This window comes from Hyaena hyaena, unplaced genomic scaffold, assembly GCF_003009895.1.
Source record: "Hyaena hyaena isolate Hyena2069 unplaced genomic scaffold, ASM300989v1 scaffold_269, whole genome shotgun sequence".
In the NCBI taxonomy this organism is placed as follows: domain Eukaryota; kingdom Metazoa; phylum Chordata; class Mammalia; order Carnivora; family Hyaenidae; genus Hyaena; species Hyaena hyaena.
Window position 1 is genome coordinate 646,286 of NW_024080896.1, and position 22,707 is coordinate 668,992.

A 22,707-nucleotide genomic window follows, 5' to 3' on the forward strand; every position below is an offset into this window, starting at 1 on the left:
AGCCCTATGCTGGGCTCCAACTTAGGAACTGCAAGATCATGACCTGAACAGAACTCAGATGCTTGACCGACTCAGCCACCTCGGCGCCTCTAAAATTTCAGATAAAAGTTAATTATTGAGAAAGAAAATATGGGACACTTACAGAATGCTACAGCAGGTGGAGTGTGGTCAAAGTAGACCGTTCTGGGAGGCTTTTCAATTCACTTGAACAACAGACACTGGAGCCAGTTGCTATTTGCCTAGAAAAGAAATGGGCCCTTCTTCTGTAACGAGAGCACTTGCCATAAAGCACAGAGGCAAGAAAAGACTTGCGACTGCACCCATCTTAACTTTTCCTCCTGCGTGTTTGCCGGGGAGAAATGGAAACGTCGCTTCACATAGGAACTTGTACACAATGGTCATGGAAGCATTTTGGGTAATACCCCTAAAAGGGGAACAACCAACATGCCCACCAACATGACTAGGTAAACTGTGCTCCTACTCAGCAAGTTGAAACAACAAGGGTGGGCAGCAAAAGCAATAAAGGAGTACAAAAAAGTCTTGAAAGTACATACTTAACATGAAATTTATTAGTGAAATTCTAGAAAAGAAATGAAACGCGGCAATGGAGATCAGAATGAGATGGGGTTGACTTCAGTGGGGCACAAATGGCACTTTTTGAGGTTATGTTAATGCGTTGATTTGGGTGCTTACAAGAGCACGCATTTGTCAAAACAACGACCTGTGGGTTGTAAAGCCTGCATTTCGTTGTTACGTAAATTATGTCCAAAAATACGGAAAAGTGGCAAAACACACCGACCAAACCGAAGCGTGTCCCCAGGAGGGCAGCCGGGAAGGAGCGAGGCCTTCTCACGTCGGGACCCTGTTTCTCCGAGCTCACACCCGGCAGCGCCGGGCGCGGGCTCCAGCCGGTCGGCGCCGCAGCGGCGGGGCGCTCTCCGGCGCGCGCGCGCGGGGTGGCCGCGGCCCTTCTTGTTTCGGCCGCGCCCTCTCGCGGGCCGGCCGCGGGCGGGGACGAAACTGGGGCGGGGCGGCGGGAGCGCCGCGGAGGCGGGCGGGCGGCGGGCGGCCGCGGGACATGACGGCCGGCCGCCAGACCGAGGGCGCGGGCGCGGACGCGGACGCCGCCTCTGCGCGGGCGCCCTCCCGGGTGGTCAAACTGCTGTCGGCCCTCTTCTACGGGGCCTGCTCCTTCCTCATCGTGCTGGTCAACAAGGCGCTCCTGACCACCTACAGGTGAGGAGGGCGCCGGGGGGTCGCGCGGGGTCCGCGGGGCGCAGGCTGCTCGGCGGCGCCGGGTGCCGGGACCTTCCGTTCCCGAGGTGCCGCGGTTCGGGGCGCGGCGGGGCTGCCACTGCGCTCCCAGCACCTTGGCGGCGCCCGGGTCCGCGGGCGGGCGGGGACGAGCGCGGAGTGTCACTACCGACTCCAGAGCCAACGCGGGTGGCGGTGTGCTCCGCGCATCGACCGCGTTTTCGCCGAGCCAGGACCTTCCAAAACCCAAGCGACAAGCTAACAGAGTCATTTTACTCTCCACAATCGCGGACACGCGTCTCCACCGCTTACTACTACTGGGAGACTCTGCGTAGCGTGCTTGTAGAGCTACACCCCAAAGCTTTCCAGTGCACCGGCGAGCTGAAACAAGGGATCTGAATGTGAACTTTAAAGGCAAACAGTTCTTTACACAAATGGAGATGTTCAACAATCAGATGAGTCCTGAGCGGATAAGTTTGTGTTTATTGTTTGATCATTCATTCTCAAATTACCAGCGTGTTCATGGGAAACTGGGGAAAACCATTAGCAGTTCACATGACGTACTTTCTTGGATTAGTGTGCCGTAAACCAGATTCCTGGTTCCTTGAGCCTATTTGTAAGGACTAGAAAATCCTGTTTAATTCAGCTCTCCTTATAGCAGCACTGAAAGCACTGTGGATTTAGATCCAGTTCCACCATCTAATAGCTGTGCCTCTTGGGCTAGTCCCAAAGCCAGCAGTTTCCTCAAATGCAAAAGCTGGATAATTACAACCCTGTTAATGACCTCCCAGAGCAAACTATACAGCGCTACAAGACTGTAAAATCAGAATTTTGTAAAGAGCCTAAAGAGACCTCAGAGAGTATCTTAAGCTTTCTTATTTTATACTTGGGAAAGCTGAGACCCACAGGAGCTTGGCTGGTTACACCACCAACAGATACTTCCTGAGCACTTACTGTGTGCCAAGCCCACTGCAGGCACTAGGGAAGCAGCTGTGATCACCACAGAGTTGCTGCTCTGGAGATCCCATTCCGGTGATAGAGACAGAAAGGAAGTGGGTTCAAGAATAAGCAGGGTGATTTCAGCTGTGTTATGAGAGTGCCTGGGATGGAGTGGTTGGCACTAGGGCATTCCAGACAGAAGGCATGAGCAAATGGAAGAAGGTAGGAGAGATGATTGGGGAGGCAGGGAAGGCAGGATCAGACTTCATTCATTCAGTAATATTTATTAAGCACCTGTTAAGTGCCAGGCACTACTCTAGGCACTTAGGACATAGGAGTGAATAAAGCAGATCAGAACCCCAAATGTCATGGAGCAAATATCTATCCTCCTAGAGCTTACATGGAGCTTTCTACTGAATCAATAAATAAATAAACTGGTAGAATTTATATTATGTCAGATGCAGTTGTGTGGTCAGGAGAAAAAAATAAGGCAGGGAAGGGAGTTGGGGAATGTGGGCATGGGAAAGAGTTTGCCATCTGAGTGTGATCAGTGAAGCTTCACTGAGGAGTTGACATTTGAGCCAAGAGATAAGTGATGTGAAGGAATTGAGGGAAGAATATTCCAAACATGAAAGAGAAGGGTGTTTGGGTGGGAAATGGTACTAGGTGAGGGTAATGGATTGTTAGATCCTGGAGGGCCTACGAAGCTGCCATGGAGGCTCTCAGGGAGGTGGGAGCCACCAGCCAGTATTGAGCAGAGGAGTAACATGATCTAAATCACTCCGGCTGCTGTGTTGAAAGCACATTTTGGGGACCAGGGTGGAAGCAGGGAAACCATGATAAGTAGTTTTAATTTTAGTCTAAATGCATTTGGGAGTCCCTTCGGAGGTTTTAGCGTCAGGAGTGATATGACATAATTTCTGTGCTTAAAAAGATTTCTTTGGCTGGCTGCTGGTTGGAGAACTGATGTCACTGGAGGCAGGGAGAGGAGCTAGGAAGTGATTGCAGTATTCTAGATGATTCTAAAAGATGGCTTGGACCGCGGCACAGGGCAGCAGCAGATATGGAGGGAAGAGAGAGAACTGGGATATTTTTTGGTGATCTTACAGCTGTTCATGCTCTTTACAAGGTCTCTTCAGTGTGTGGCAAGCATGCTTGCTGGTGTCCGTGGGAAACACCAACACTGCCTCAAAGAAATTAGAATGAACATATACCTAAACCTGTATCATTTAACACACAGAATACACACTAATGAATGAAAAAGAAAACTGAAAACACTTTTGATTTAAAAAAAAAAAAAGAGAGAATGCTATTAATAAGCTTGTTTGGGAGTGGTTGGCAGTTATGTTGGATGAAGTTTGAAGTTCAGTCTCTCTTTTCTGCACCTGAATGAGCTGTGTGCTCTCTGGCCATGGCAGTCACTGCCTCCAAAAATAGGTGTCTTCTTGTTGGAAGCAGGGACAAGTAAACAGTGGTTAAGTGCTTTGAAGATGAAGCGGAAGTCTCCAACTAGGAAGGATTATTATTATATGAGATATCTTACACTCTAGCCTTCCCATCTTTAAAATGTTGAGTTGCATGATTGAAGGAGGAAATGAAGGTTTTTTTCTCTGTAAGACAAAACTCTTTCAGTCCTTAGAAATAAACATTTCACATTTCTGTAATGTAATATACAGTTGGAGAACCCTGTTCAAATAATATTGTTCATTCTCTCATCTCAAAATGTTTTAGGCGCACATTTTTGAGGGGAGGAAGGTTGGGTTGGTTTGGTTACAACAATAAACCACAGAAATCTGATCCAAACATTAGCTTTTGAAGATAGAATGTTGTGTTGTAGAATTGAAAGGGCATTTCGACAATTACCTGATCCACAGGGTCATGGGAATGTAGCCTAAGGAATATTTTTTTCTCTTCCATTTTGAACAGATTGTTTCTGGTTGGGGTTCACATCTGATCAGTGGTGTTCATTATTTGTTATGCTAGACTTATCTGGTTCATTGAATGCTAGATTTATCTAGTTGGACAGAGAAATCTTTGAAGGGTATGAACTCTCAGAATCTGTGAGGGTGGGAGGAAAAAGCAAGGTCATCTAAGAATCTATGGCTAGTTGGTTACACTAGTGGGTCTTTGGAATCAGATTCATGAGGGTTGTGGGGTGGTCTGCAGTTGCTTTTTTGTTGCCATTGAAATACACTGTTCTCTAGGACATGCAAGAATTTACTAATGGTACTTAATAAAAATATGGAGCTTAGTTGTATTCAGTTCAATGAGTATTTCCTGTATATCTAGTTCTTTATGCATCCCAGGACATTGGGATCATTTAGCACAGTGGTTTCCAAACCTGCCTGACCATGTGAATTACTTGGAGAGGTTTTTATAAAAGATATTGTATTGAGCCTCCAGTGGTGGGGACTGGAAATCATACTAAAAACAAAAACAACTTGTAATTTTCTCTTACTTTGATGAAAACCTGCTTTCTCTGAAGATGTCGCTTCTGGTTGGCTGCTTCCTTGGCTCCTGGAAGCATCTGGATCTTGATCTCACCTCAGGTGTGGCTGGGAGGTGAGGTTGGGTCCTCGTGGCTCCCCACTGCTCAGGCTTCGTGGGCTCCAGACTTACCACTCCTTAAGGTCCTTTGTGGTGGCCCCTGAGCTCGTGTCACTCTCACAACGAGGAGGCCTGGTCTTCTGCATCCAGTCCCGAGTCAACCCTGAGGACTCTGGAGCCATCCGGGAACCCTGGCAGCCCGTGTGGCCTTACTTCCTGCAGTCACTCCCAGGGTGGTCCATGCTGGGCCGTGACCCGCCCGGCTGCCCACGCCCAGCGCTGCCTCCGGCTGGTGTCTCCGCATCCAGGCTCAGAGCCCTTCGGGGGCCCACTGGGGCTGGCGCTGGTCCGCTGGTCGGGCACAGCCTGCTGCCTGCCTGCCTTCCTCCTTCAGCACTGAGCCAGTCAGACTGCTGTGGGACGAAACCACTTCTGAGCTGTAAAGTGGTGGTCGCCAAGCCCAGTGGGCTCTCCTTCCCACCCACTCATTCCTTCTGGGGTTTTGCTTCCTCCTACCTGCTGGAACCTCTCCCACTGCCACCCTCCACTCCCACTACTTCAGTGGGAAAGGAGATGTCAGATGAGGCCCCCACGGTGCCCTGGTGCTAAGATGTAGGGAGCCAGGGGTGCCTGGGTGGCTTAGTCGGTTAAGCGTCCGACTTTCGCTTAGGTCATGATCTCGCGGTTCGTGGGTTCGAGCCCCGCGTCGGGCTCTGTGCTGACTGCCGGCTCAGAGCCTGGAGCCTGTTTCAGTCTGTGACTCCCTCTCTCTCTGACCCTCCCCTGCTCACGCTGTCTCTCTCTCTCTCTCTCCGAAATAAATAAAAAAATTAAAAAAAAAAAAAAGATGTAGGGAGCCTTTCGCCCGTGCGAGGTCCAGCCCTCCTCTCCGTGGGTGCACTGCTCACTCCTTCCATCCCTCCTCATTCCGCCTCAGCATCTCTAGCCCTGAAAACGTGTTCCGGTGTCTCATGCAGGAACAACCCATTCTTGATCCCTGGTAGACCCTCATTTCTCTCTTCTTTCAGAACCTGACTCTTAGAACTTGTGTACACACCTCTTGTTGTCTTCACTTCCTCCCGTTTACTCCTACAAGAATTCAGTTTAAAAATCAGGGATTATTTAAATACAGAAATGCACAAAGAAGACAATAATAATTATCTATATTCCTGCTGCCTAGAATCAATATCTTGAAGTATTTATTAAAAATTTTTTAGCTGTCCCTCCCCCACTAACACTTTCTCAAAAATAAATAAACATTAAAAAAATAAAAAAGGATTTTTTTAGGGGGCGCCTGGGTGACTCAGTCTGTTAAGCCTCCTGCTTTGGCTCAGGTCATGATCTCATGGTATGAGGTTCGAGCCCTGCATCATGCTCTGTGCTGACAGCTCAGAGCCTGGAGCCTGCTTCAGATTCTGTGTCTCCCTCTCTTCTTGCCCCTCCTCTGCTCACATTCTGTCTCTGTGTCTCTCGGAAATGAATAAATGTTAAAAAAAATTGAAAAAAAATTTTAAGTAAGCTCTGTGCCCATTGTGGGGCTTGAACTCATGACTTTGAGATCAAGAGTTGCATCCTCCACCAACTGAGGAGGGGCTAGGCGTCCCTCTGTTTTTGTTTGTTTGTTTTTTTTTCAAGAAGAGTCATTCTGGTGTGATCATTACAAAGAATTCAAAGAAAAGAAAAAATATTAAGGTGAAATTTTTAAAAAATACTATAACATTAGGCAATAATTTCACACATATTTTTAGACGGATGGATAGATTGGAGATATAGTTGTATAGGTTCAATTGCTTTAAAAAAATTTTTTTAATGTTTTATTTATTTCTGAGAGAGCGATAGCAGGAGCAGAGGAGGGTTAGAGAGAGAGGGAGACACAGAATCCGAAACAGGCTCCAGGCTCTGAGCTGGCTGTCAGCACAGCCCGATGCGGGGCTCGAACCCACAAACCATGGGATCATGACCTGAGCCGAAGTCGGGCGCTTAACCTACTGAGCCACCCGGGCGCCCCTCAATTGCTTTTTTTAAAAAGAGGGTCCATATTATAGATACTAATTATTTACTCATTTATTTATAAATTGTTTTCTTTAATCCAGAAAGAATTTGGAAAGAAGAGGCTTTTATTTAATTAACTTTTTAAGGATCACTTGTGTGCCCCCCACTACTACTTTTTATTGTGGAGTTTCAAGCATACAGAAAGATGGAAAGCAGAGTAAAATGAACAGCCATACACACATCACTAAGATGCAGTAATGAACGTCTTGTTATATTTGCTTCCCCCCCTAAACTGTTGGAAGTAAGTTGCAGATGTCATGATGCTGCATTCCAAAATTTGTTAGCTTGTCTCTTCTGAAATACAGGTATTCTCCTGCATAGTATCATTTTTGCTTTTTAACGAACTTTAATGATTTCCTAAAGTAATCTAATACCAATTATATAATCATCCCAGTTGTCCCAAGAGAGTTTTATTGTTGCTTTAAACATTTAAATCAAGATCCAGTCAGGCTTCCTGAAATGCATGGGGTTATGTCTTTATAGTTTATTTTAATCTAGAAAAGCCCCCGCATCCCATTCCTTCTCCATGATATTGACTTTTTGAAAAGCCTAGGCCAGGTATTTTATAAAATGTCCCCACATTATGGATTGTCTGATTTATTTTTTCAAATCTTACTCAACTTATTTCCCAACTGAAATTTAGATCTAAAAGTTTGATTACATTCAGATTAAACCTTTTTGGCAAGACAGCTTCATAGCTGACCCTGTGAACTCATACTGCAGCGTTCCAGGGGCCGTCCCACCGTCTGTCACGTTGGCTGCATTTGAAGGCTGATTTTTAAGTGGAAATCGCAAGTTGCGCGTATGCTTGAAATTTAGTTTTAACTGACTTTCAAATATAGATTTCTTCTTACTGTTTCTTAAAAGATCCTTCTAAGATGAAGAGGTCATGAACAACATTAAGAAGTTGATCTCATGATGTTTATTTTGTAAATGTATTTCAATTTTAAATACACTTCAATGTAAGACCTCTGTGCTGTGAAGGATGGAGCTCTGTGCTTCTTCCTGTGTCCCCTCCCCTCCATATCTTGCTTTATAATGTGGTATCCTGTTGTGTAATTATAATCGCACAGTTGTTTGAATCTGTTGTGTATTTAAACAGATACAGTAATCAGCAACAGCCCTTTTACCACAGTGTCTCCATTGCTGAGTTCATTATTTTGATTTGACCCCTAACTGGTGGATGCCAGTGTCAGGTAATTTTTGTCTGAATTTCATGGCTGCTGCTTTACTCATGTCGCACTTTCTTTAACAGTGTGCTTTTAGATCTGAAGATACAATTTATTTATTTCCCTTATGTCAACAAATTTGCTTTTTATCTAGGAATCATTTACTCTCTTTATTGGGCTCTTTCTCTCTATGTATTATATTTTCCTTTAAGCTGGTCTCTTTGTCTACCTTCTGTAAGCCTTTTGTTGTTATTGTTTTACTGTTTGTTTATGTTGCTGTCTTGTGGTTTTGTTTGATGTGGCAGATTATATTCTCTGGAAAGTAGCCTCAGAGATGCAGAGGCAGTATGTTGGGTAGAGCTCTTGGGATCCACTACTGTGGTGGAGAGAGGGAAGTGTGGTTTGGCTGTCCTGCAGTCACAACAAAGCCTGATCCCAGGGGCTCTGGATCTGAGATGACTCAACAGAATTCTGGATTGGGGTGGGGGCTTGGAATGCAGGATGCTCACAGGGAGGGTGTTTGCCATTGGCAAAGTAGCTTTCTTCAGCTGAGGATGTTCTTGGGCAACTGCGGAATGAATGCCTCAGTCCAGAAGTGGGTATCTGGGTGGCACCACTGGTATCCATCCACTAGAATGAATTTCATTCTCATGGTGATACTGTCCAGACATTCATTCTATTTTCTTTGATAAGGCAAGTCAGTTCTTTACTCTCTTCTTGCCCTATCTGAAATAGGTGTATTTCCCTCTGATATGCAGATTGAGGACTGAGGTAGGTGTGTGTGTGTGTGTGTGTGTGTGTGTGTGTGTGTGTGTGTGTGATATTCTCTGAGAGAATGACTGGGAGCCAGTGCGGGTTTGGGTAGTGAGCAGGGGGAGGTGACATGCTGCCTTGCTAAGTGTGGTGTGAAGTGTATCATCCAGATTATCCAGTGCCGATTGTTAAAAGATCATCTTTCCCTCACTGCTGTGCACTGTCATCGTTGTCATATATGTGTGTATCTGTCCTCATTTCTGTTCTCTTCCATTGTGTCAAGGCGAAATGAACAAACCTTTTGGAATCTCTAAGAGTAAGAAAGAGAGTTTTATTCGAGCCCCAGTAAGGACAGCTGCTCAGGAAACATTCTTTACAGAGAAGAAAGAACTCCAGAGGATGAATGGTTTTTTACAGGGTTTTACAGGTTACAGTTTTCACATTTTGTAAAAGCTCAACATTATATATTAGCATATCGGCAAGAATCACAAGTTTTAACATCAAAGAATAGGGAGTAGGAGCATTGATTGCTATCTTAAGGACAACATGGTCTTCCTTTAGGCTTCTCATTCACAAAGAAGGGGTACATTGTATGCTTGGTGGACCATGAATCAGGCTTTTGGTTTCAACAAAGTGTACCTATAGTTATGCTGACTTAGAAAGAAATCTAAAATGACTTCTATCTCAGGCCTTTAAAGAATTTTTTCTCTCATCAGTTGTAATGGAATCCATTTATTGTAATCTTTAATTAGTCTTTTGTTAGATTTGTTCCTGGGTGTATTATTAAAAAAAAAAATAGTATAGGCATACTTAAGAGATGTTGTGGGTTTGGTTCTATACCACCACAATACAATAAATATTGCAGTGAAGTGAGTCAATTGAATTTTGTGGTTTCCCAGGGCATATAAAAGTTATGTTTACACTATACTGTAGTCTGTTAAGTGTGCAGTAGCATTATATCTGAAAAACAATGTACATAACCTTATTTTAAAAAATACTTTATTGCTAAAAAATGCTAACCATCATCTGAGTTTTCAGGTAGTCATAATCACTAGTCACAAATTGCCACCACAAGAATAATAATAATGAAAAAGTGTGAAATATCATGGGCATTATCAAAATGTGACACTGAGACACGAAGTGAGCAAATGCTGTTGGAAAAATGGCACCAATAGACTTGCTCAAGGCAGGGTTACCGCAGACCCTCACTTTGTAAGTATCTGCAAAGCATAATAAAGTGAAGAGTGATAAAATGAGATATGTCTGTATAATGAATCATCCAGTAGCCGTCACCCAGGGTCAGCAGTTTATTACATTTGTATCCCCCTTGCACTCAATCCTACCATTTCCCCCCCGAATTATTTTGAGGCAAATTAAAAACATATCATCATATGCATTTCAAGATGTATTTCTAAAAGATAAGAAGGGCTCTTTTCGTTTTAAAAAAACACCACCTCAATACCTAAGAAATTAAAAATAATTTCTTAATATCATAAAATACACAGTATTATTTGATGTGCTTTTAGTGTTATAATAAATGACCTCTTTAAAATTTTCACTTTGTTTCTTCCAGCATGTAGATATACAAATGATATTTTTCATGTATCCATTTTGTAGCCAGTGACCTTGCTAAAGTTATTTATTCTAATAATTTAGCCCCAGATTATTTTGGCTTTCTATATACATAGGCATGTTGTCTGTTAATAGGATGACAGACAAGGAACAATAGAAAATTACCAAGTTGGGCAACAATCAGTTTAAAGATGAAAAAAAAAATGAACAAATGAAAAGTCTGTGAATTTTGTAAGTTTTAATGGTCTGAGAATGAAGAAAAAGTCTAAGATTTTTAAATAACTCCTGCCATTACATATTATAGACTGCAAATTTTTATCAGTTGCTAAAATTATTTGTTGTTTTGTGTTTTTTATAGTTTCCCATCACCAATTTTTCTTGGAATTGGACAGGTAAGTGAAAAAGAAAAATTAACCACTTAATTAGTTGTCATTATACACAATGAAACTTTAAGCACTTTTGTTTAAGATTGTGGTTTACAAATTTATTGAGCTGACAGAGGGCCAGATTATGGTACTTTTGGCGAAACAATATGAAATGTTGGCACACATTTTAATAAGTCTTTCTATAATTTAGGAACAGTTATATTTGTAGGAAAAAGCAATTACTTGTTTCAACGTCCTTAATTGAATTTAATTACCCTTTAAAGCAAGGGGTCAGAAGACTAAAAGCCTCAGGCCTGGTGGGGAGCAAACTGGAGGCTGAGGTGGGACAGGGATCATAGTTGCCAAAGTTGAAGTGTGCATTTGGGACTCAGTTTAAGCCACTGTGCTGAGAGAAAAAGGCTCAGGAGATGAGATTGGGTTCATTTAGTCCTTATTTTAACACCTCTGGAGGTTTTTCAAGAGAAGCACAGATTTTGAATTTTTATATCAAATTTGTAAATGCTGACAACACATTCAGATTTTTACAAAACTCTCTGTGGGCCTAACTAAACATGTTTGCATTTTGCTTCCTGCAGTTTGTGATTTTTGTTCTCAAGTATAAAGACAAGATTGGGTGAGCTTTCAGACTAACCCCATTTGGCTGCTTCTGAAATTTCCCATTAATATTAATTTGTGGCTTGTTTACTGTCTTGTTCAGATGCTGGTGATTTCCAGTGGGCAAGTGGTAACAGGCACCAAAGGCACCTTTCTTTGTTGTTTGTTTGGTTTTGCTTTAATTTATAGGGAGAAAAATAAAATTGTGAAAATTGCATCTGTTAATTAAATTTTTAATTGTGAATCTTGGGAAGGATTCATTCATGTGATTAAACATTATTCTGGTTAAAGGTTTTGCTGATAAGGTACTCTTTGCAGTATCATTTTAGGAATAAAAAAATATAATAAAATACTATATTTCCTTAAGGCCCAAAATACATCATCTTAATGTTTCAGTGTGAAATATGTAGGAAAAAGTACTTTAAAAGATCAGTGAATATGTGATAATGTGCCTTTAGTAATCCCCAAGGCAAATAAATTCACTGGCTTATGCTCAAAGTAAAGCCTTTCTGATACACAACTTGTGGGGGAAGAGGGAAGCAGACCTCATTTAAAAGTCTGAGTTACAGGATATTCTAAGTAAATGTTAGTATATTTCTGTGAGAATTATAAGGTCAGTTATAAATACAAACTATAATTATAATTCAAGATGGGCTCATGTTACAATCTGTCATAAATATTCCATTTGTAAACTCATTAGACTCAAGGTTTAGGGTGATAATCATGGTGAAGGAGGTCTTAAATTTTTGCATAATAATATGGAGACAATTGAGAAAGTTCAAAAATTTGTATAGGAAGATAATATTAAAATTTTTTACTTCATAATAAGATCTAGAATATTTCTAAGATACTTGTACTCTGGATTAATAGGATTTGAAGGAGACATTTTTGCAGTACCAACTAAGATTGAAGAGAAAAATAAATCCCTTTTAAAATTGTTTTTCCTCTTAATTTGTCTTCTGTGTTATAGGAATATATGGAGTTTGCCCCCTCGCAATACCCCCACACTCACTTTATGTGGGAAGGTGTCCCTATGATCAATACATGGGAAGGATGGCCCAGGATCAAGGAGTGGCCTCACCACCTGTGGTTACTCTGGCCAGTTTTGCAGACACCATATCTTGTTTCACTCCATCACTGTTCCTTCAGCCCCTTGAGATAATATATGTATATGTGTGTGAGTCTATTTGATCTTAACACTTTTTGCCTATAGTTCTTTTTTTTCTTACTATAAATAAAAGTTTAATTATCTTTTTTTTTTTTTTTTACAAATAGTTTATTGTCAACTTGGTTTCCACATAACACCCAGTGCTCATCCCCACAAGTGCCCTCCTCCATGCCCATCTCCCCCCTGGTTTCCACATAACACCCAGTGCTCATCCCCACAAGTGCCCTCCTCCATGCCCATCTCCCCCCTTCCCCCCCCCACACCCATCAGTCCTCAGTTTGTTCTCAGCATTCAAGAGTCTCTCATGGTTTGCCTCTCTCCCCCTCCCCCACTATTTCCCCCCTTCTTCTCCCCCACAGTTCTCCATTAAGTTCCTCCTATTTTTGCCTATAGTTCTGATGGAATTCATACATTGGCAAGAAAAACAATTTTGTTATTCTAAGAAATAGTTATTTTTTGGAACCTAGAAAATGGATTTTTTTGGATAATATTTTATTTTTGATGAATGTATTTTCTTCTGAAGATGTCTTTCCAGATATTTTACTGAAGTTTCTCCTTCCCTTTTTTTTAGATGGCAGCTACCATAATGATACTGTATGTGTCCAAACTAAATAACATAATTCACTTCCCTGATTTTGACAAGAAAGTTCCCGTGAAGGTATGTGATGAAGAATACATAAAACCATGGTGGAAGATATGAAAATACTATAGAATTACAAATTGATCTTGGAATGCATGTCCACTTCCATACACACTGTACTTCCTGCTTACATTGGGTAGAAACTTCTTTATAGAGATTTTATATCATTCATTCAGTTGTTCATTAACATAATGTAGTAATAGTCAAAGTGTGTGCTTAGCAATTGACGCTAAATAATACAATGGTCTTCTGAAATGGCAAAGCCCAATAGTATTAGGTTTTGGTAAACTTTTTTGGTAAAAAAGCAGATCGTAAATATTTAGGCTTTGTGGGCCAGACCATCTCTGTTGCAGGTATTCAGCTCTCTGCCATTGTACCATGATATATAAATGAATTGCTGTGATTGTGTTCTGATAAAAGTTTATTTACAAAAACAAAAGATGGGCCAGATTTGGCTCTTAGGCCCTACTTTTCTGATCCTGTTTTAAGTTTTCATTTTTAGCCTGGATTGATAAAAGCTGTGAGTGGAATGAAGAATATAATTTGATACACATAGAAATACATGGGTTTTCCTATGATGGAACTAGAAATCTAAAACCTTCTTTTCCTTCCTGGGAATGTGGAACAGAACTACCTTTTTTAAACAGTTGCAACAGTTGCTGGTTCAATAAACAGTTGCTTTAAGCCAGCCATTTAATTTTAGAGCAATCCTATAAAACAGGTAGTATTAATTGTATTTTGATAACATTTTTGGATTTAGGGAAGTTAAGTCAGACTGTCAGTTCTTTGAAGGTGAGAACCTCTCCTGGCTTTTTCACTACTATGTCTCTAAGGCCTGGAAAGATGCTGGCATCTATCACTAGATAAATCATCTGGCTGACTAAGCAAATGCTTATAGCATCAATAATCATGGATATCCACAAAAAGAGAAAAACAAAATATTGAAGTATAATGATAACTTCAATCATGAATGAAAATCCAGTCATCATAGGAAAAATCAGAATATCGTTGGGTTTGCTTACACCTAGTTTATGATATACTATAGTTTTTAAACACTTAAACATTGTGAAATATATATGTAGAGAAAACATCATATATGAACGTAAACTTGAATGAGTAATAACCCATGTAATCATGACCTAGGTCATGAGATAGAATCACAAAATCCTCCTTACCCACTATTTTGACTTTTGTAATAATACTTTTCTTACTATATTTGTAATTATTCTAATATGCACTCCTGAATTAACGTTTTGCTGAAATCATTGTGCTATTCTTGAATGTTCTGTAAAGAGAATACTGTTCTGAACATTGTTTTCTTTTAGTTTTTGCTATTGCATAGATCTTTAAGAAATATATTGTTTGGGGGACACCTGGGTGGCTCAGTCAGTTAAGCATCCAACCCTTGATTTTGGCTCAGGTCATGATCTCATGGTTCATGAGATCAAGCCCCATGTGGGGCTCCATGTTGGGCATGGAGACTACTTGGGATTCTCTCTCTCTCTTGCCCTCCCCTGCTCACTTTCTCTCAAAATAAATAAGTAAACATTATATAATAAATATATATTATATATAATAATTATCATATATTATATGTAATAAATATATAATGTATATAATAATATATTGAACAACATGGATATATATGTATATAATTTGGAAAAGCAGAGGGATATATTTTTATATTGCATTTATATATTTTTATATGCAAAAATTATAGAATATTAATCATTATTTGTGGTTTCCTTTACATTTTTCTACGTTCACAATCAGGTCATCTACAAAAAATGACTGTTTTGCTTCATTCTTTCCAACACTCTAACTTTTATTCTTTTACTTCTGCTACTGTAGGGTGTAGGACTCAATGCAGTTTTGATAGAAGTGCTAATACTGGCTGATCTCAAAGGGGAAGCTTTTAGTATTTCACCATTTAGTATGCTTTTTGTTGTAGGCTTTTTGTAGATCCCTTATATGCCTGTTCTAGTTATCTTTTGCTGCTTAACTTGTGACTCAAAACAATAATCATTATATTATTTCTCACAGTTACTATGGTTCAGGAATTCAGGACAGCCTCACCTCGGTAGTTCTGGCTTAAGTCTTCCATATAGTTTCAGACAGGTAATAACAGATTGGAAACAACGATGGGGGTGCTGGTTAGTGCAGCTGGGAGCTGGTCACAAACCTCTCTTCCTATAATCTCAGGCCTCTATGTGGTCACTCATGTAGGCTAACTTGGGCTTCCTTACAAAATGGCAGGCTCAAGAGAGTCAAAGTGGTTACATGGTGCTGAATTCTTCAGGGTGAGTGTTCCAGCAAGCAGGGCAAAACTGCCTTGCCTTTTATGACTTAGCCTCAAAGGTCACATAGCATCATTTCATCTGTATGTTATTAATTGAAACAGTCCCATGCAATTTTAAGAGGAAGGGACCTAGATCCTACCTTTGGATGGTAGAAAGTGTTAAAGTCGCACTTTAAGAGCGTGTGAAATAGAAAATATTATTGTTGCCATCATCTCTGATTATGGATATATTTATTTCTCTTGGTATTGCTGTCAGGTTTTTTGTTTTGTTTAATTTATTTTGAGGCCATATCATTAGATGCCTAAAACTTTAGTTAAATCTTCCAGGTAAAGTGTTTAATCACAGCTTACCCTTGAACAAGATGGATTTAAACTGCACAGGTTCATCATATGTGGATTTTTTTTTTTTTGGATGAATACAGTACAGGGTTGTAAGTGTGTTTCCTCTTATGATTTTCTTAACATTTTCTTTTCTTTAGCTTACTTTATGTAAGAATATAATCCATAACATGTATAACATACAAAATATGAGTGCCTGTTTATGTTATTACTAAAGCTGCCGGTTAACAGTAAGCTATTAGCAGTTAAGTTTTTGGGCAGTCAAAAGCTATACATGGATTTTTGACTGTGTAGGGGGTTGGCATCCCTAAGCTTTGCATTGTCCAAGGATCACCTATATATGACGTAGATCTGTTTCAGTTCTTTTAGTGTTACCTGGAAATTATAGCAGGTATACCTGACTTATCAAATTGTAAAGTTAATTAATAAGTGTATCATTTCCCCATAGGCCCCTGGGTGGCTCAGTCAGTTAGGCGTCCAAATCTTGATTTCAGCTCAGGTCATGATTTCATGGCTGGTGAAATTGAGCCCCACGTTGGGCTCTTTTCTGGCAGCGTGGAGCCTGCTGGGATTCTGCCTCTCCCTTTCTCTGCCTCTTCCCTTCTCATGCTCTCTCTCTCTCAAAACAAAGAAATGAAAAAAACATTAAAAAAAAAATAAGTATCTTCCCCTTCAACAGTGTTAGGACTTTTACCCATTTACCTGTCCTCCCAATTTAATGTGCTCTTTTCAACCAGAACTTGAATAACTTTATGTAAATCTCACAGTATATTTTCATTTTCTTTAAAAAAATCAATGCCAATGTTTATTTATATTTATCCACATATTTACTGCTCCTTTTGTTTTTCTCTCCTTTCTGCATCCCACACTTTCTACTTTCCTCCTGATTAAAGTATTTCCTTTAGAATTTCCTTTACTAATGGTCTGCTTAAACTCCCTTAGTTTTTGCTTGTCTGAAGAAGACTGCATATTTTTCCTTTGCTTTCGAAAGACATTCTTGTTGGGGGTAGCATTCTAATCTGATAGACCCTTGAAGATGATGCAATTGTGTTGCCCTCTGCCTTCCATTGTTTCTCTCTGGGTTTCCATTCATGCTTTAGTTTTGGCCTGCAGACTCACTATCTCCCACATATTTTATGCCTTTATGAAGGTTTTAAGTTATTTTACCTGGCACTTTTAATTGTTTTCACCAAAGGGATTAACACTGATCATATAGCTCACTGTTACTATAAACTAGAAGTCAGTATTGTTTTTATTTTGAATTACATATGGGGGGGGGTGCAACTGATTCTTTTCAATATCTAAGAACCTCTAAAGTTGTAATATCCCAGCAGTGTTATTGGGTTATCAACCAGAATGTTGTGAATGAAGGGGAAATTCTTAGATGTGAGGTGCTCTCTTCCTTATGTCTTCTTTCTTGAGCAAATCTCTTGATAATTACATTTTCTAATTTTTGGGGGGGATAGATGGCACTTAGTATTTCAAAATCCTTCAAAGGATATCTTATCTGGATTGCTTAATGTCTTCTTAGTGGGAAAAAAATGCTGGACTCACCTTGATAGCTGTAGATTGTATCAGTCAAAAAGTTCTGTGTGTGACCTTATGAAAGAATTTTTTTTTTCATTTATGGAAGAGTAGATCTTTTGTATGTTTCTTCAGTATGTTCTGAACAGTATTTCTCTTGACAAAATAATTCAGGAGCTCAGAGTTCAGTAAACCTAATTCAAATATTACTGGTATGTTGTTTAACCTTGGTAGATATGGAATCATTCTAGGCCTTGAAAACAAATAAAGTCACTCCAAAGTAATGTGGGTGGTAGACAAAGCTTTTTGAAAGGGTCACCAACCTTGTGACATTCCAGTGATGTGTTTTATTTATTTAATTAAGTTTTTATTTTATTTATTTTTGAGAGAGATATTTTGTGAGCAAGCAGGGGAGGGACAGAGAGAGGGGGGCAGACCGAGAGTATGAAATGGGCTCTGCTCAGACAGTAGAGAGCCTGATGTGGGGCTCGAATTCACAAACTGTGAGATCATAACCTGAGCTGTAGGCAGACGCTTAACCACCTAAGCCACCCAGGCACCCCTATTTATGTATTTATTTATTTTAAGGTTTATTTATTTATGAGAGAGAGAGAGAGAGAGCAGGGGAGGGGTGGAAAGAGGGGGACAGAGTTTCCAAAGCGGGCTCAATGCCAGAGCCCAATGTGGGGCTGGAACTCCTCAACTGTGAGGTCATGACCTGAGCTGAAGTCGGATGCTTAACTGACTGAACCACCAAAATGCCCCATGATGTGTTTTAGATTGTGGAAAATTCACAGTTGTTACAGGGAAATGGACTCAAATGATTTGCTTACTAATGGGGAGTGAGTGTCACCATCTATACATATGAAGGAAAATCATTATTGGAGTTCTAATTAAATATTCTCTTTCTTTTTTTTTCCATGGAAGCTGTTTCCCCTGCCTCTCCTCTACATTGGAAACCACATAAGTGGATTATCAAGCACAAGTAAATTAAGGTAGAGTAGAGTGCAGGAGAATGGTTGCTGGGAGGTTCTTTACTTGTTTGTTTCCAATGGTACAATGCAAAGGCCAAGTTTGATTTTTTCCAAATATTACATGCGCTACATGCAGAAGAAAATAATATCTAATAAGTTAAGAAAACTAGAGTTTTGAATGTAAATTGTTAATGTCTTTAAGAATTTTAAAAGCTGATTTCTTTTCTTTTATATTCATGTCTGAAAATAGAATGTGAGATCTGTGGGCATCAAGGCAGAGAAGGTATGATGTATCTAGGAAGATTCATTTGAATGAATATGGTTTTGTGTAACTTTAGTTTCATCACAGCTTTGTAAAAGCAGGAACATTCTGTCAGATTTGGGGGAGGTCAGGTTTGCTACAGAGAGAAATAAATGACAGGTGTTATTTTTAAGTGTGTTATATACTTCTGCAATTTGCATTTATTTTAGGGTCCTTTGTTTGGCTAAAGTAAAAGTACTTTAAAAGATGAAAATGGAAGTATAGAAAGAGCAAGGCATGCGATACATCAGAAAACATGGTGTGAACGTGTAGTCTGATGAACACACGTGAATGAAGATGTAAATAAAGAGAAAATGAAGTTTGTACCAAGGGAAACAGATTGAGGAAAACCCTATTTGATTAGTGAGAGTAAAAAGGGGGCAGGTGGGAGGTAGATCAGAAGGAGAAGGACATGTAAAATTGACAACCAAAATTAGACCTTTTATCTTCCCTCTTATTTGGAAAGGGCAGATTGTAGTTGTGGAAAACAAAATGTGAAATACTGATTTTGGTTATACATTTTAGTTGTTTGTTTGTTTCTTTCTTTCTGGGATTGGGACACTTTTCCTTAATTGTATCAAATATGTATTAAAGCTTTGGAAGTTAGGTGCTATTGCTGTGTTACAGTGGATCCTCTTGGCTTGTCTCTGAGTGAGTTCACCTGCAGCTGTGGGAGATGGTTTCGGTTAACACTGACAGCTGCTCACTCCTTGCACTGGGGGTTTCATCTTTGCAGATGAAGGCTTCTCTTCTTCCTCTTCCCCCTCCCCCTCTTCCTCCCCATTCCTCCTCCCCCTTCCTCCCTCCGTTTCTCCCCTCCCACCCCTCCCCTCTTTTTCCTTTTCCTCTTTGTCTTTTTTTTTTTTTTTTTTTTTAAGTAGGCTGGGTGTGAAACCCAGTGAGGGCCTTGAACTCGAGACCTGAGCTGAGATCAAGAGTCGGACACTTAACCAACTGAGCCACCCAGGTTCCCCTCTTGTTTGTTTTTTTTAAAAGTGCTTTTAAAAGCATACTTATTATAGTGTTCTAAAAGGCTCTGCATGCATTGAAGAATGAATATAACATCCATTCATTGATAAAACACTGTTCTCAAGGTAGCGAGCAAGTATCAATGTTAGAAACATCTTTATTACAAGTGTTCTTAAACACTTCTCTACATGAATTTAGAAGAGGGAAGAAGAGGCTTCTTGGGTGCCAGGGAGTTTCTGGGAGAGGAGAATTAAACAGAAAATGAGACTAAGGAGGAAGAAGGATTGTTTACATGGTGTCATGTAATGCATTCTGCTCTGCTTCATATTTTCTATAAACTGGTAGTTGGTTCTACTGCTTTGATATATTAGGTTTAGTTTTTCAGACAAGATCCATTTATTGGTGGTGTTGGGTTCCTCCTACTGCATGACGGGGCGTGTAATATTTCAGACCACTTTTTTTTTTAGTTTTTTTTTAGTCCACTTTTAAAAAAATGCTCATTTTATTTATTTTGACAGAGAGAGAGAGAGAGAGAGAGTGAGCACGAGCAGAGGAAGGACAGAGGGAGAGGGAGAAGGGAGAGAGAATACCAAGCAGCACTGAACCTGATGTGGGGCTTAATCCCATGAACTGTGAGATCATAGCTTTGGACTCTTAACTGACTGAGCCACCCAGGCGCCCATAGCCCACTTTTTTTTTTAAAAAACACCTTTTTGAGATATAATTAGCACAAAATAAACTGTATATAGTTAAAATGCACAAGTGATAAGTTTTGACCTATGTATAAGTCTGTGAAATCTATCACCACAATATCTAACACCCATAAAAATTTCTTCAAGTGTCCTACTTATGATATTACGTTGGTTGATTCCCCTTTTAATGATTTTAAGATGTCAGTCTGGTCCCTTCATTAGAAAGTACCCCATCAGTCTTTCTTTGTTTCTTTTTTTTTTTTTAATGTTTTATTTACTTTTGAGAGAGACAGAGAGAGAGACAGAGTATGAATTGGGGAGAGGCAGAGAGCAAGGGAGACACAGAATCAGAAGAGGTCTCCAGGCTCTGAGCTGTCAGCACAGCTTGTGAATTGTGAGATCATGACCTGAGCCAAAGTCAGATACCTAACCAACTGAGCCACCCAGGCACTCCCATCAGTCTTTCACCTAATTGTTTTAGCATTCATTGATGATGACTTTCTAGATCCATTATTTCATTACAGGTTGCAAAATGGTGATTTTCTAACTATATCACCCTGCGTGTATTATGTAAAATTCTTTTTTTTAAATTATTTTTAAATGCCATTTATTAATGTTTATTTATTTTTGAGAGAGAGAGAGGGAGAGAGCGAGTGAGCACATGAGTGGGGGTGAGGACAGAGAGAGAGGGAGACAGAATCTGAAGCAGGCTCCAGGCTCTGAGCTGTCAGCAGGGAGCTTAATGCAGTGCTCGAACCCACAAACCATGAGATCATGACCTGAGTTGAACTCAGCCACTTAATGGACTGAGCCACCCAGGCACCCCTAAACTTCTTTAACAAATACAGACTTTCACCATTTCACACAGAAAGGCAGGTGTAAGCTTTATTTATATGTGTTTAGTATAATAAATTAGTATCTTGTCACCTTCAGTGATGACCAGTGAGAGTTTTTGCTTGTTTGTTTTCGTTTTTTACTATAATCATTATAAACTCATGAATTTCCATTTACTTGATAGAAGTCTTTTGTCAGATCTGTTTTGCAGTTATTTTCTTTCAGTCTGTAGTTTTGTCTTTTCATTCTCCTAGTACTATCTTTCAGAAAAGTTTTAAATTTTAATGAAGTTCCATATCAATTTTTCCTCTCATGGTTCATGCTTTTGGTGTTATGTTTAAAAACTCATTGTTGAGAGGTATCTGGCTGGCTCAGTTGGTGGAGCATGTGACTCTTGATCTTGGGGTTGTAAGTTTGAATCCCATGTTAGGTGTAGCGATTACTTAAAAAAATAAAATCTTATGGGCGCCTGGGTGGCTCTGTTGGTTAAGCATCCAACTTTGGCTCAGGTCATGATCTTGTGGTTCACGAGTTTGAGCCCCGCATCAGGCTCTGTGCTGACAGCTCAGAGCCTGGAACCTGCTTCGCATTCTGTGTCTCCCTCGCTCTCTGCCCCTCCCCCGCTCTACCTTTTTTTCCCCCTCTCTCTCAAAAATAAAACATTAAAAAAAAAAAAAATTTTTTTTTTTTTTAATGTTTTATTTATTTCTGAGAGAGATAGAGACAGCATGAGCAGGGGAGGGTCAGAGAGAGAGGGAGATACAGAATCTGAAACAGGCTCCAGGCTCTCAGCTGTCAGCACAGAGCCCGACAAGGGGCTCGAACCCATGAACCATGAGGTCATGACTTGAGCTGAAGTCGGACGCTTAACTGACTGAGCCGCCCATGAGCCCCTAAAATAGTTCTTTAAAAATTAAGAAAAAAACGAACTCATTGCCAAACCCCAAATCACCTACATTTTCTCTTGTGCTATCTTCCAGGAGTTTGATAGTTTGCATTTTACATTTAAGCATATGGTCTGTTTTCAGTTTATTTGTGAAAGGTGTAGGGTCTGTCTAGATTCCATTTTTTGCACGCAGATGTCTAGTGGTTTGAACTTGATTTCTTAAAAAGACCATCCATTCTCCATTAAATTATGTTTGTTCCTTTGTCAAAGGTCATTTGACTATATTTGTGTGGGTTTATTTCTGGGTGCTCTAGTCTGTTCTATTGATCTGTTTCATTTACTTGATGTTTTCAATTCATTATATAAATCTTCTGATGCACACATTATCTCATCTCAGGCCAATGGGAGCCCTTGTGATTTGACTTTTATGTTCTAGGGCCCCAGTGGTCTGATTAGTTCCTTGCTTTCTGGCTCATGATGTCCCAGGCTTATCTTGGACTTTTCCTGCCATTTCTCCACGGATCCCCTGGTTATTTTTTATTTTATTTTATTTTATTTTATTTTATTTTATTATTTTATTTTATTTTATTTTATTTTATATTTTATGTATTTATACATTTATTTTATTTTATTGTTTAGAAAGAGTGTCTGAGCAGGGGAGAGGGGCAGAAAGAGAGAGAGAATCTTAAGCAGGCCTGATGTAGGGCTCTCTCCCACGACCCTGGGGATTATGACCTGAGTCCAAATCAGAAGTTGGATGCTCAACTATCCAAGCCACACAGGCACCCATCCCCTGGTTATTTTTAATGTTAAAA

General features: G+C 40.1%; 1 protein-coding gene across 4 annotated transcripts in view; it reads left to right on the top strand.

Moving 5' to 3' along the window:
• The first annotated feature begins 1,046 nt into the window (after window positions 1-1,046).
• Window positions 1,047-22,707, top strand: part of SLC35D2 (solute carrier family 35 member D2) — a 55,864-nt gene continuing 34,203 nt past the window's right edge. For all 4 annotated transcript variants that reach the window (XM_039245658.1, XM_039245659.1, XM_039245660.1 and 1 more), the window contains exons 1-4: window positions 1,047-1,236; window positions 10,645-10,678; window positions 13,006-13,092; window positions 18,164-18,231. In XM_039245658.1, coding sequence (XP_039101589.1) covers window positions 1,079-1,236; window positions 10,645-10,678; window positions 13,006-13,092; window positions 18,164-18,231 — 347 coding nt within the window. In that variant the 5' untranslated portion in view covers window positions 1,047-1,078. The remainder of the gene's footprint in view (window positions 1,237-10,644; window positions 10,679-13,005; window positions 13,093-18,163; window positions 18,232-22,707) is intronic.